This window comes from Myxocyprinus asiaticus, chromosome 17 (genome assembly GCF_019703515.2).
Source record: "Myxocyprinus asiaticus isolate MX2 ecotype Aquarium Trade chromosome 17, UBuf_Myxa_2, whole genome shotgun sequence".
Lineage (NCBI taxonomy): Eukaryota > Metazoa > Chordata > Actinopteri > Cypriniformes > Catostomidae > Myxocyprinus > Myxocyprinus asiaticus.
The window spans coordinates 24,963,448-24,979,137 of NC_059360.1; the positions used below are offsets into that span (position 1 = coordinate 24,963,448).

Genomic DNA, 15,690 nt, shown 5'->3' on the forward strand with positions numbered 1-15,690 from the left:
TCTGTTAGTCTGTAACGGACTATGTTGCCTGTGCAGGTGGCAGGGAGAAACGAGCGTGCAAGCAAACACAAAGTGAATGGCACACAGCTTCATTCACAATGTTTTGTATCAACAAAGTGAGCAGTTTTATCTGTGCACTTACAGTGTGAGCCGATAAGCATTGCTGAGGGAGAGACGGGCTGCTTCTTTAAACCTTCTCTCACCCCCACTTTCCCTCTCATTACACCACTCCCCCTCTCTGTCTCTCCCTCTCTCTCTCTCTCTCTCTCTCTCTTTCTCCCTTGCTCACTCTTTGTCTCTCCCCTCCTCTCTTTCCCTGCCCTGTCTCTCTGTGGGCACAGACACTGCCCTGTCTTACTCCAATTGGCTGGAAAGCCACCAATCTGGCATCTGCAAGGGCCGGGGGGGGACTGTATATGCAAAGCCCTGCTTCATATTAATGAGCAGCAATTGTGGCTTTAAGTCCTTGATTAGAAGAGTGCAAGAGCTTTTGGTCCCAACTGGCTGTGCCTATAGGCTGTCACCAGGAGAACGGTCCTGTTAATTGCACTGCTCTGTCACGGCAAGGAGAGACAGGAGGAGGAGGTACAGAGTAAGAGAGAGAGAAAGAGAGAGAGAGAGGGGGAGAGGGAGATAGATAGAAAAAATACTTAAATTTATAGAGGAGGTTTGCACAAATGATGATTGCAGAGTGCACATGGATTCGGTAGAACTTTCACTCCCCGAGTGTTTCTCCCTACACTCTGAACAACAGTAGGTACATTTTTATCTCTTTTTCTTCTTCTGCTCTTAGTTCTTACAGTGTGTGTATCCAGCTAGACTGTTTTTGTTATTAGTTCCTGTGCTGGTAGTGTGTTTGTGTGTATTTGTGTTTATATGTGCATGTGGTCACCATATGGTTTTTAATTGTGGAGATGGCCACTTGCATGTCAAGGTTGTTTTTTGATGTCAGGTAGCGTCAGGAGCTGCGCATGTGTGTGTTTGTGTTATGCCGGTATGGTAGGTGCTGTCCTAACTGAAGGCTTAGCCACTGACAGAATTACAGCAATCTATGTTCAAACAAGCCACTTGACAGTACAGAGTGTTTTATATAAATCATTAGGAGAGTGTCCGGCTGAAAGGGACATGAAAGAGAGAGTGCCGAGGGAGGAGGGGAGGACGATAGGAAGTAGGAGAGAGGTATAGAGGAGAGAAAACGGTTTTAGGTGGCAGGAGAGCTTGAATCGCAGACCGGTCGCACAGCATGTGGCACACTAAATGTATTAAAGATGGTGTGCCAGCACGGAGAGAGAGAGAGGGATTGAGTGTGCGAGGCACAAACGCTAGGTGAGCGGACATCCAGAGCCAGGCAGAGAATGGCTCCTTAGCTTAATATTTATCTCTGTCCCGTTCACTTCTGTCAGCACAGAGTAAACCCTAATACACAGATTTAGACGTCAAAGAAGGCTGAAGACATTGCACTGACAGTTTTATATAGACTTGCTCTCGGTTTTAAATGTCAGTTATTATATTTAGTTTATGTGTCATGAAAATATAAAATCATGTAAAATTAAACATGCAATATTTAAAGTAAGGAATACAATCAAAATTGCATGTATGCTCAAAAGGTTTATTAGAATCATATAGTTTGTTGATCAAAATAACAGTTTAAAATCTTTTCATCTAAATATTTTTACATCATTTCTTGTGCAGTAATTATTTTAAAGTACTGTTAATGCTTGTTATCTTTGTAAAGCAATGTGATATGTCTTTCTCTGCTTTGTAAATTTGACAATATAGTGATTTAAATGTTGTGCAGCAGAACAAGTGTACTGTATGTTGTTACAAGTTTGATTAAAGAAACAATCAAAACTGTTAACCTCTTCCCTGTGAAGCATACAAATACTGATAAGAATGTAAGAGCAAAACTGAGTATCCAGTGCTAAAAAAAAGAGTGAAAGGAAGGAAAAAAGAGGAATAAAAGAGAGAGAAAGGTTAGAAAGATCACAAACAATTAACCAGCCTGGTCTCCTTTACCATCAGCCTCTGTCCTGCAAAATCCCACAACTTCTGTTACTAAAAGCTTCTGCAGACAAATTATAAACACACATGAAGAACATACACAAATAGATTTCTGGTAGTTGCCAAAGTGAATGAGAACATTTAAATGAATTTGCATTTGATAGTTTGTGATTTAAATATTATATGTGGAGCAGAGCGCTGGATGGATTGAGGAGACTGCAGTGGTGTTGATGTGTTGGCAGCACACCCTGCAAATGATCATTAGATTGACTGGATTATTTAGACTCATGAAATGGAATTCGGAGATAAGAGTGTCGCTTCTTTACAGGCTTTTACCCATTTGATGCTTGCTGTTTAATCTTTATTTTAACACAAATTGACTAGTGAGATTCTAATTAGTATTAATGATGGCAATAACAACAAGTGCTGCTTTAGCTATTATCATAATTACAGACTCTCACCGGCACGTACATTCACATCTGCATGCTCGTTTCAATATTTAAATCCACGGTTTGGAGTTATTATGGAGTGTGCTTGAATGTGTTTTTTTTTTTTTTTTTTTTTAATTATGGGAAGCTTCATAGATTTAGCAATGCACTGTTTAGAAATGTGATTTTTTTATTGAGTGTTATGTTTTTTATTTTTATTTATTTATTTATTTTAGGTTTTTTTAATATGTCTAAATCTTTATTAATTGGTAAATGTATAATTATTAAACAATTCTTTTAAAATAAAGACGAATAGAATTTTAAAATTCATTTAAAATGTGTTTTTACCTTTTAATATAGATTTAAATTAACAGTGTTTTTATATACAGGATGTGCTGTACATCTTGAACCACGATTGTTTGGCGTGTTTTACATTTTGTTAAACAAATGAATGAGGACAAACTTGCCTTTAAAGATTTTCATTTTTACTTGAGGAAATTTGGAAGAAGCTTCGCAAAAGATTGTCATGAAATAATGTTGACTTAGTATGCATGCTTTTTAAAAAATGTTCACATTAATCTGTTTTACTTAAATGCGTTAGTAAATTTCTAGAATGTATGTATAAAAAAATAATTATGAAGCAAAAAGGAAAGGAAGAAAATTAAAGAAAAGCTTAATGTCTGACATTTTTAATTTAACCAGAAGCATGCAGTCAGCTTTTTAAAGGCAATGGAGTGTGAATGTCCAGTAGAAGCACGGGAGTCATGTGTGTAAAATCACTGCTGGACACTGCAATATGCTGAAGCGCACTATGTAGAATGGCACAGAGGTGTCTGAGCGCTCACTCGTGCATGTACAACCTTTTGTCGCTTTGCGGATGATTTTAAAACACCGAAACCCCCCTGTGGCCCTTGAAGAAAACTTGATTTTGCATTTTCTTCCCACCCGTTCACTCTCTCCCATCTGAGAGGTGAGTGAAACTCCAGAGGCTGGGATCAGCAGGAATAAAGAGAGATTGTGTAAATTAAATTCCATTTAATCTCCTTATAAAATCATTTACTTAATTCATCTGTCAAATGATGTCAATATGCACAGCACAGATTTATTTATTCTGCCATGTGTGCCGTGTGTGTGTGTGTGTGTAGGCCTTTGTTGCTGTTCAGCTTTGATTTGGCTCTGTCTCATTCCCCTGTGTGAAAGGTGTCGTGGCTCATCCTACATGTCTTTCTCTCTCCATGGCCCCTTGTCGATTACTGTCTGGACACTCTTTGTCTTTACGCTGTCCTGCTTATTGGAGACAGAGCTTTGCCACTTCCCCTTATTTGAAGGGGTCTGAGGCATTCCAAGGGTAATTAACTCCAGTTAAAAGAGAGAGCCACCCCACCGCACACCCCCCCCCCGGGGCCCCTCCAGCCGCCTTCCATTTAGGAGAATAGAGCGGCCAGAGTGGGGGCCGTAAGGAAAAAGGGAAGCTGTATTTTTGCCCCTTTGTTGAAAAGTGCAATAAGTGGCCCGTCGGACGGACACACACACACATGTGAAACTGCACGGAACAGTCGCATGCAGGTGCTGTGCACATGAAAACACACACACACAGCTGTAAGCACGGTAGCTGCCAGTGCCTGATGATGCAATTGTCAATTTGTGTGATTTACACACCAATCCATCAGGACTTTTTTTTTAAGGCAGTGCGGCAATTTATACAAGAAGTTGAATAAGGGTTTTAAGAGGGCCCACGCCAGCTTAGACTCAGTCACATGCGTCAAAAGACGACCCACCACCTTTGCATTAGGCTAACCGAGAATTTCAAAAAAGAAGTGGGAATTCAATTCTCCTCCTCATCTCTAGACCTCCCTCGTTTCCCCTTTGCTCTTCTTTTTATTTTGCGGGTGATCTGGCTTGCTGCATGCCGTAGAGAGGCAGAGCAGGTGCGGGGCGGCTCAGAGCTTGTAGGATACAGTTACAGCAGGTCAATAGGGAGTGTGGTCACTCCAGAAGCAGGCGGGTCCTCGAGGGCTAGATAAGGGTGTAAAAATAGTGCTTTTAGCTACTGCGTTTTCCACCGGCTCCCAGCAGACTCACCGTTTGTCTTTGCGGATATGGCTTTTCTCTTTCCATTTTCCCTTCCTGTTTATGCATTTAGTCATTTCTCAACAGAGGTTGGGTTACTGTGCAAAAACAGCTGATGAAGAAATGAAGGTGTTCTTTTATGTGGTGGTTTAGCAGGTTAAAAATATAAAAGTAAATTAGGAGAAAGTGTTAATAATGGATTATCAAATTAAAGTAACTAATAATTAGAACATAAGCTGGGGTTACAGTTTTTAGGAGTGCATTGAACACGTGCAAACAAACATACACTCGCTAAAATGTACATATGCATATGCGTATGCGTAAGTGTTCGTGTTAAGAATATTTGCAAATAAGTGTTTGTGTGTGTACACATATATGTGCATGTGTGTGATGCTATACTCCATCTAATACTTTATTAAAAAGCATTTTCTAATTATTTTATAATTATTATGCATGCAGCTTTAATGACCACATATTAATTGAGAGACTAAATGGAATATTTATATACTTGTGAAAATTAATTTGTCACACTGTACCATTTAAAGTGAACTAGTTAGGACAAAAAGGTGATATGACGAAAAACTTGAAATAGTGACCAGTTAAAGGAACTGAGATATACCATTTACCTTAATTATTCTCATAGATTTTAACTTAAAATATTGATGTTGATTATAAAAGATGGACATGTTATGCATCATCTACACATTTATATACTGTATGGGTAAAAGTATATTACATTAGTGAATCTTTGCTGCCCTCCCTCAATTCCCAGATTTAAAGTTTCTCCAGAAAGTATAGAGCTCTAATGGTGTGGATATGGCCTGATTTTTGAATCTCTTTTAGCTTCAATGGTCTTCAATGAAATTGTAAAATTGTGGTGGTCTTGTTGCAGAGAAAGATAAATGAATTGGCAGGCTGGTGACGGGTGACAGTGAAATACTTCTCGCTTTCTCCTGTAACACATCGTGTGTGTATGTGTGTATGTGTGTGTGTGTGTGTGTGTGTGTGTGTGTGTGTGATGAGATCAGTATGATGCTTACCGTGTAATGCCCAACTCCTTAAACTTGCAGTCAACTGTAGAGTAGAAGATTTCTGAATACTTTTCTGGGATGTAATGTTCTTTTGGATCTCTGAACTTCAGCACTGTTTTGACTATCCACTCATTTTATTGCTGTATTCCTCTAATTTGTTTTTTATATAACATGGATTTATTTTAGGGAATGAATTAATTCTGGATATTTAGGAAAGGTGATTAGCAGATAATAATGATGATGCTGAGATATTACAAATCATTTTTGTTGTTATTTGTGTTCATATCGCTGAGTCATTTTTAAAGCACCTTTGAACCACTCTTGGGTCACAAACATAAATTCTTATCTATATACACACCTTTAGGTCAGTTTTTTCTCCAGTTTCTCCACAATGATGTGATCTGTGCAGAAACGTGCAGTGTTTCTAGCTGCATTAGAAATTCAAATGTAGCTAAATCTAGTCATTTTCATTAGAGCTTATATTTACATTAGATCTTTTGTTTGCTTAACACGACTTTAAAATCTAAAAAATATTCAGATAAACTAAAGGTATTGTTTCCTTTTCATCTAGAAAGCGGAATTTGTTGACTTACAGTTAATTCAAACTAATGTTATTTCCGTCCTGCTGTAGATTATCAAAGTCAGCCTGATGGGAGGCTTTTGAACAAATCTGCTTATGTGTGGTAATTTTTCCAGACAGAGCACGGATGTACCTGACTAGAGCCTATGGCAAGATTTGTACTCAGCCATGGTTGTAGGTGTGCCGCTGCATCACATGCATGGATATCAAAGCACATCTGGATTTTGGCAGAGAGGTGGTGTATTTGGTGGGACATAACAAGATCTGAAAGTGTGTGCTAGTTTGTGTGACTGTGTGTGTTTACAGGTCAGTCTGGTATATTTGAGCCTTGTAGTTCCATTCTCGTCTCCTCCCGTCCACCCCCATTCTTTGTTGCGCCGCCGAACGGCTGCATTCCCACAGAGAGCTGCATGCTTCCAGGCTGCAGCGTTTCGCACACGCTTCGTCATATTAAAGCTGACAGTCCATCTGCCGCGTGGCTCGCCACGCTGCCTGTGCTGCCCCTGCTTGCGAGGCCCGCGTTTAATTCCACCTGTCCCGATCTTCAGCCCTCAACCCCCAAAGGTTAAATCACATGCCGCTACATACAATAACAAGCAACCTTGATGACATGAACTGAAGCCGCCACCAGTGTCGGTTCCATGATTTTATCAGAAGGTTTCCTTTTATTAGCAAAACTACAGTTATGTTCAAATTTGATGCATCTATTTGTACGTTTTGTGTTCATGTGCTTTTCCGCATGTGTAAAGGTGCGTATGTGTGTGTGGTTTTGGTGGTTGTGTCATCTGCTTGCGTTTCGTGTATGTGTGTGAGCTGATTGCAGGAATGTTCTGTACAGGGTAATTAGCAGGGTATGAGTAACCAGCCTGTGTGAGCTGTCAGAAGAGAGTGAGAGAGAGACAGAGAGATATAGGCATGGCATTTACTGTGCATGGGGCGGCTGTTCCTGCATAAGAAAGAATGGCACCTGTCTTATAAATCAGGCCCCCACTAATCTCAGTTGGAATAGCAACACATGAGTGAGTCATAGAGCATGGCCGCAACACAGCGACACACACACAAACACACACACTTGGCTTAATTCAGCTCATTGTCCTGCGTTTTAATCCTTGTCCGCATGGATGCAGTACTTAGGCATTTCGACAGTAGCGTGAAATGGGCTCAGGTAGATCCCTATAGATTCATTCTCTCCTCTAGAACCGCCTGTTTCTCCCACTGATCTGAAATGACACTTAATTTTTGCTGTTACTATTGTTTTCAATTTTACTGACCTTTTAATTCAGAAAATGATCTTGAGTTATTACTGGTTTTTAATAATAATGATAATTGTTATTATCCATATTATTATTGCATTATAATTACATTATAATTATATTAGAAATAATAATAATTCCTCTCACTGTTTTTAAATATCTTATCCATATAAATTTTAAACAAGATTTTGCAGTTAAGTATTAGCATAATAATCATTTGTTCCCATATATTTTGATTGTTTTCGTAAAGAAATGATCAGGCTAGCTGTAATAGATTATTTACTTTTATTTTTATTACTAATTGTCTTCTGACTCTACATCTTTTATAAAAAATATCTAACTGAGTCTATTTAATAAAATTTGATGTAAAAATTTAGAAAAATTAAACTGCATACACATATTGACTGTGCTTAACAATCCTGCAATCCTGCCCTAATTCATTTCCCTATATTTGAATAAACTATTTTACTGTACATACTCAGAGGCCAGGATTACCATGTTTTTTACATAGGTCTGTCACAAATGCTTTTCTGACATATCATCTCCACTTATGCATTCTAGATTAACTAGATCTATTTATTTTATCTAGAAGCATCCAATGTATGACTGAGATAAATTTGTGCGTGTTTGTATGTATGTGTGCATGTGCTTATTTTGCATGTTTTTATGTGTTCTTTTTTTTTTCTTTGATTTAAACATTTAAAATGACCTCTGATTCCTCTAGAGAGATTTGATGTACTTAAAATGAATGTGTATATACTGTACTTAAATATGTATAAAAATCTATGTTATACAGTATTGTTTATCTTCTATACTACATGCTATCTTTACTCTGATTTATTTTCAAATGTTAATATTGTGTCATGAAGGTCAGAGAGCTATTGGCTTTTGATGTAATTATTATCTACATTTGTTATGTGCAAATCTGAGATGAAAAAAAATACACTGCTTTGAAAACTGTCCCACTAGTTAATGACAGATATTTAATGCCGCTGGCATTGGGAGTGTCATAGTGTGTTTGTGTGTAAAGTCACGTTAAAGAGAGTTGAGAGGAACAGGAGTGTATCAGGCCGTGTGGCATGTGTGGTGCTGTGGCTTATTGATTCTGCTGCTCACTCACCCAGAACTAAAACTAAAACATTACGTGTGTGTTGCTTTTTTCCACTAAGCCCTGACTGGCTCTCCAGGCTCAATACAAACACACACACAGCTCTGCCCACTGTTTGGAGGTAAACACACACTCTAGAGTGCAGTACTCGAGTTTTTCAGTCTGAATTAACTCGAAAATTAGCAACGATTGCAACAAAGTGATTCGGCAATTAAAAGAATTGCTGACACTGATTTGCAACTAATGATTTCAGAAATAATGAATTGCTGCCTTATGTTTGTGCACATTGCTGTAGCCATTATAGCCATTATATTGTGTGCTTCTTGCACTCTAAATGGAATTTAGGTGGAAATTATGGAAGTTAGGTGGCCTCTAATTCTGAAAAATTGAAAAAACTGAGACAAAAATATTAGCATTTTAAGCAAAGCTTCTAAATATTGAACAGACATAAAATTTAACAAACATTGTGTAGGAGCTTTAGAGAAAGAAAGAGAAAACAAAGATGACATAAAGCAAGAGATGCTTTAAAAAAAAAAAACCTGAATGCAAAAACCCCCTGCTAAAGACATATATAAAATAGGTAGATAGATAGACAGAAAGAGGAAGAGGAACAAGAGAGGGTGAGAAAGAGAAAGGCAGGAAGACAGACATATCTTCATGGCTGCGTTCTCTCAGACAGCTGCCAAAGCACAGCATTAGTTGAGTGATTAGTTTCATCAGTCCGAGTGTGGGGACAGTTGGGGGTTGTGCAGCTCTAATGACATTGAACGTGTTTGCTGAGTTGGAACAGAGAAGGAAAATTAGGGAGCCTCCTCTGTTAATTAGAGACAGTGGCAGACTCACATACTCACCCACACTGCCTGTGGCTTGTACCACTTCACTTCCTCCACAGACGGGCTTTGCTCTCCTGTGCTTTACCTTTTTTTTTTTTTCTTTTTTTTTTTTTATGAAATCTACACCCTCAAATCTTCAAATCCAACGGATGTGATCATCTTTGATGGAGAGGTTGTTGTTTTAGCCTGAAACCTTAAGCAAATGTTGAAACACACAGGAGTTTTTCTAAGGGTAATTTTTAGTGGCCTCAATTATTTCCATAAGTATGTGTAAAAATTTTGCTGTACTAACACAAAGCCGAGGGTTATTACCATTTGATTTACATACAGTAAGTCTACAACAGACACTCTCTTGAAACATCTGAGCGCTGTTGAAGTCTTACTTTTTGTTTTCTTGCTGCCCAGTCTCATGACAATTGTAATAATTAGTACAAGATGATGAAACTGTAAGAAAGTTGGCTCACACAAAAACATACGACTTTTACTCCCATAGAGAAAAATAAACAAATCAACATACTGCTATTGCCATTTTTTCTAACATAAACCTAACCATAAAGTCTAACCCCTTACCCAAACCCTTAATCTAACCATGATTTTAATAGGAAAATCATTTTTGTGTACGACAGAAGAAAGACAATATTGGAGTTTGGAACAAGACGAGGGAAGCGTATTCCAGGTTATTGACATACATCAGTCATTTTTATCGCGTATAAAATGCGTAACCGAATTTGTTTACTGACGTTTCATTTTTAAAAGGAAATGTCAGTGAATTAAAGTTCCTTTTTGTATGAGCCAAGTTGTACAATATCTTACGATTTTGCCATCTCCTACAAATTATTACGAGTTGTCATGAGACTGTTATTTCCTTTGAGATGTCATAAGTATTATATGTATCTGTGGGAGAATTTGCTAAATAACCTTTTGTATTAAAACCAAGATAATATATATATATATATATATATATATATATATATATATATATATATATATATATATATATATATATTTTATTTTATTTTATTTTATAATTTTTTTTGATTGAAAGGGATGTCTTTTTCTGCCCTTGAGTCACTTCTGAAATACTAAATGCCAGACATTTAGCAAATAAACTCCACACTCCCTTTTCCTGTGCATGCGTGACGTCAAACCATTTCCCGCACATTTGTTTTTATATGATCATTTCTAACACTGGTCTTACCCCTCTGATTCTGAGGGTCCTGTAAAGCCACAGGCTCTCCCGCCCTAATGTGCAGGGGCCACGGGCATGCGTTGATCTCCCTGCTTTCCCCTTTTATCTGGCGACACCTCAGACTTGTTAAAACTGCGGCCGGTAGAATGATGACTCTACGCATTAAAAGTGTCAAGGCAGGTTTCGATTACAAAAGAACCTAGGTTTAACCACTACCTATACTTAACAGAGAAGCACAGTTAAAACCGATGCATTAAAGAATTCTAGTTAGGAAAAAAAGGAATAGTTTCTCTCATGGTGTGCAGGGCTGCGTCACTGTCTTTCAGCAGCTAATGGCTCATTGGTTCTTTATCAGAATTCCTCAGTCAATCTCTCTGACCCTCGTTTTTATTCCTGTTCTTGCTCTCCCTTTTGTTGTAGAATGAATTTATCAAAGGCCCAAGTTAATAGTGAAGATAAGTACGCCAAATGCGGCTCTTGGAGAACACAACAGCAATACGACGTCGAGGCCAGTCACATGCGTGATGCACATGCTCTATATAACCAAAGGTAAGGAAAGGACCAAAAAAAGTGTCATCAAAAGCCAAAATCAATTCTGGTGATTGTTTGTTTTGTATTATTTTTATTATTATTATTATTATTATTATTATTTTACATTTAATTTAATTACATTTTTTTTGTCTTTTGTCTGCCCACCCTATTGTGTATTCATGCTCGCTTCATTGGTGTGTTTGTCTTTGGACATCACCTGTTTGTGGAGTGTGTGTGTGTGTGTGTGTGTGTGTGTGTGTGTGTGTGTGTGTGTGTGTGTGCGTTTGTGTGTGTGTGTGTGTGTGTGTGTCACATGTTGTAGCCATTATGCTCTGTGTACCTGAATCAGAGCGTTTTCCCTGGGCCTGTAGCTGTGTCTAAGTATGATACAATGCAACCAGGCCATATCCATTTGTGCTGCATCTCTCAACTATGTATGTGTTTGGTAGACATACGTATATGTGTGCCTTTTATATTTGTGCCTTTGTCAGTTTTATGTCTATTTTCATATATTGTACCTAGGAAAGAAGGCAAGATAGATAGATAGATAGATAGATAGATAGATAGATAGATAGATAGATAGATGTGTAATGAAATGAATGAAATGTAGATGTAGATTTAGATAGGATAGGAAAAGTTTATGATGAGTTTATGGGTATAGGTTGCCGAGGTTGACGGTACTTGCCCCCTCCAGATGCAGAGGAATGTGTTAAATGCTTCAAGGATTCCGATTAGCATATAAATTTAGATGTATGAAGATCATTGCTCCGATCACGAGTCAGTGAGTTTTATCTAGATTTAGTGGGGGCTGATTTGCGTATAAAATACAGCCAGATGTGACCAGTTAAGAGTCCTCACCAGGACCACCACCCCCCACACACACACACACACTCACACACCCCTCTCTCTCTCTCTCTCTCTCTCTCTCTCTCTCTCTCTCTCTCTCTCTCTCTCTCTCTTTCTCTCTCTCTCTCTCTCAGGCCATCTTCTGTAAAATGTCTTTGTTTGACTGTAGTAATTTCAGGTCATTTATGGTTATTACTTTAGAGGTTATGGAAGGGTCAAAGTGAATATTGTCTTCACTTCTATGATTTATCTTAACTTAGTACTTTTTTATATTCTTTTGATATATAAATTAATTTTCAGGAACACTTGTACAGTATTGGCCCTCTTTGGAATATGTGAAAGTATATACAAATATGGAAAAGTAGTGAAAGTGAATATAGAGAAAGTGAATTATCTCTAAATGTACTCTAGAGAGTATGCACATAGTTGTAGATGTATTTGTAGGTGCTTTTTAGGAGCTATACAGTATCTTTGGTAATAATACATAGAGGCATTATTTCTGAAGAAGTGGAAATAGCCGTATCTCATCTTGACCACTTTAGATATCCACTCATCTTCCTCTTGTTGATCAGCATCATCCACTTTTAAAGAGTTAAGCTGTGTGTGTATCCAGCTCCCACCTTCATAGACACGCAATTACACACACTAACATTTCAACAGGATATTTTAGAGATTTAAGCAAAACCTTTTAAAAGAGGGTGACTGTGCTTTGACGAGGGGCCTCAAAAGTATTACATCGATTGGATTTGGGACAGGTTAGTCTGGGTCAAACCAATTAGGCTCCATTCGCATGCAAGAAGTCTTTTCTGTTTTAAGCCAATCAGGATCACGTTACTGGTGTAGCTTGTGGCTCTTGATGTACAGGGACTGCTGGGAACTGTTGTGTCATGCCATGGGCCTGAAACAAAGCATGCTGGAAGCTGGAGGACATGGCTCTTACCATGAACATCCACATTGGTCGTAGCACAGTTTGAACTCCTTTGGGTGTGTAAATAGTTTTTAGATCCGATTTGCTGTGTTGGTAAGGGACAGAAGTGTGTCAATGGCATAAATTCTGTTAGTCATTGGGTTCCCATGCTAATGGAAAACCTGGAGATATCAGGTTGTAATATTGTTTTCTAGACAAGTGGAAAAGTCATACTTAATGGACATTTCTATAGTGAATCAAGTTGTTTCTGTTTAAAATATGTAATCAAGCTAGATATTGCTTTGTGTGTGAATCATTCTTTTGAATTGGTTTCCTATCAATGAATCAGTAGAATCGATTTTTAAATTGGTTTGTATGACTCAATGGCGAATTGGTCTGAATCAAAATGTTTAAAAAAAAATCCTTATAATCACAAATGACTGAAATAGGCATAAAAAGGTTATGGAAATTCAGTGGAACCATGGAGTCTTCAGCAGCCTGTTTTCACCTAACACTGATAAAGGCTAATGCTAACTCGTTACAGTTTGCATGAGAAACTAAATCAGTAGCATTGTTTTTGATAATGGACAATGGAATTATATTGATGAAATTCTAAGAACATAATACACATATTAAATATTGCTGTGTGTGAGGCTAAACGCAACATCTACGGATGTCCCGATACCGATACTGGTATCGGAATAGTGTCCGATACTGCGCTCAAGTACTTATACTTGTGCTAGTCAAAATGCTCCGATACCAAAAAACGATACCATCTGACATATGAATGTCATTCCATAAACATTCAGTGCACAAATTAAAATCACCCTGTGATTTAATGAGATATAGTTTGCATGTGCTGCACTCTTCAGATGTGAGTACTTGTGAATGGGTTGAGTCAGCGTTGTGCTGACGCTGGCTGCTCATCCCATTTACAGCTCCTTGGCTCATACACGGAAAACACCATCATGAGCATTGCAAGCCTTGTTTGTAGCGAGCAGAGCGGTAATTCACTTTGTAGCGCAAGGCACATACAGACTATATATTTATTTAATTAAATAGCAGCCTTTTACGGTTTAACAATCACATTGGGTCATGTAGTGACCTGCTTTTCCGGACGTAAAAATCTACCATTAAAACAACACAGAAACTTAAAAGCTCCACCAAAATAAAATCTCAATTTAAATTGAAAAAAGTATGACATACAAAAATATGTATCACTACTGTATAGTTATGTAATATTTACTGTAATACTACTACTACTACTACTACTACTAATAATAATAATAATAGTTATTATAAATCAATAGTAATTGTATTATATTTAAGCAATATCACATATGTGATGCTCTATTATACAGCACTTTATTTGACCAAAAACAACTCCAATGTTGTATTATGGATTACATTGTGAGTTTCTGTATAAAACCACTTCATTTGATAAAAATAATACAATGTTATGTAAAAAAAACATATAAATTAATATGTATATATATATATATATATATATATATATATATATATATATATATATATATATATTCAAGTTTTAAGAAATTCAATTATTTAGACAAGATTTTTTGATCAAATTGAAATAAACATCTGATATGGAATAAAAAAAACAACAACAAAAAAAAAAACAGGTATCGTATCAGCGAGTACTGAAAAGGAAGTATCAGTATTCATTTTCATTCGCAAAAATATTGTATCGGGACATCCCTTGCAATATCCACAGCAAGCTCAGATCAGAGCCAGCGATAGACATGTCAAACACATATTCACAGACCCCGAGCAGAGCAGGATGTTTCTCTAGCAGCTGTGTCAGAAGATTTGAGGTCAGTCACGCATAGATACACCCACATGCACGCCTGCAAGCACACACGTTCGTGCACTTGTACCGGGATGGCTCTGGTCATCAAACCGGTACTGTCACACATGCAAACATACATCGACACATTCTATACACAAACACACATGCTGTTTATAGTTGAATCAGTTCTGCCAGCATGCTCATATATTTTGAATATCTAGGGCAATTATGTCCGTAATTTAAACATATATCAATACGCTTATACACTGACAAGAAAGCTTCTGTATAAGAGCATCAGATCTCTGGGAACCAGGAGAACCTTTTGCACTCTGCTCACAAATAAATCCCTTTTCTGAAAAAGGCAAACATGCACCTTCAACACCTTCTCACACACATACATGCACATTTTCCACTGATAACTCCCATCTCAAAGCAGAGTGAGCGAGACAGAAGCCTGGTCCTGGGGTCGAGGGAAAACCTCTCCATCTGCTACAGAGCTGTTACCCAGATGCAAACCATTTCCCAGATAAACGGAATCAACTGATTTAGCTCCTCTGCCTCCAGAGGCACTGTTTTATTTATATGATCAAATACTCGGAAAATGATTAATTTGTCAAGGGAACGGCTTGTTACTGTAAATTTAGCAGGTTGTGTTATAAACTAGATTGCCTTAAACGCAGATGGGAAATGAAGGGCTTTTGTGTGCATAAAGGAAGATGGGATTGAATTGTGCATTATAATTTTGAGGATTATTAGACAGGGATGATTTTTTTTTTTAGTAATATTAAAACTTTAAATCTTCCAGGAGTCTTTGGGCCAAATGTGATGGGCAGAAGCTACCTGTTGGAAACTATTTTATTTGAGTGTCAGTGTGCCATAATTGAAATTATTTATGGATCTAAAGTTTTAGAAATAGATGATCTTCCATTTAGAAATGGAATTTCATTCTAGTTTTCTAATAAATGGAACAAAATCTCAATTTATCACTGGCATTTTGATTTTCTAATATTTTAGTTTAGATTACATTTTTGATGCAAATGTTTGAAGCATATTTGATTGTTTTAATATAAATTGATAAAATACTGTTAAAATACAGGGGGATC

General features: G+C 37.5%; 1 protein-coding gene across 2 annotated transcripts in view; it reads left to right on the forward strand.

The window, feature by feature from the left end:
* Positions 1–549: 549 nt before the first annotated feature.
* Positions 550–15,690, forward strand: part of esrrga (estrogen-related receptor gamma a) — a 96,542-nt gene continuing 81,401 nt past the window's right edge. Inside the window, exons 1-2 of one of the 2 annotated variants that reach the window (XM_051723397.1) lie at positions 550–753; positions 10,914–11,042. In XM_051723397.1, coding sequence (XP_051579357.1) covers positions 698–753; positions 10,914–11,042 — 185 coding nt within the window. In that variant the 5' untranslated portion in view covers positions 550–697. The remainder of the gene's footprint in view (positions 754–10,913; positions 11,043–15,690) is intronic. The other variant, XM_051723398.1, reaches the window with a different exon arrangement.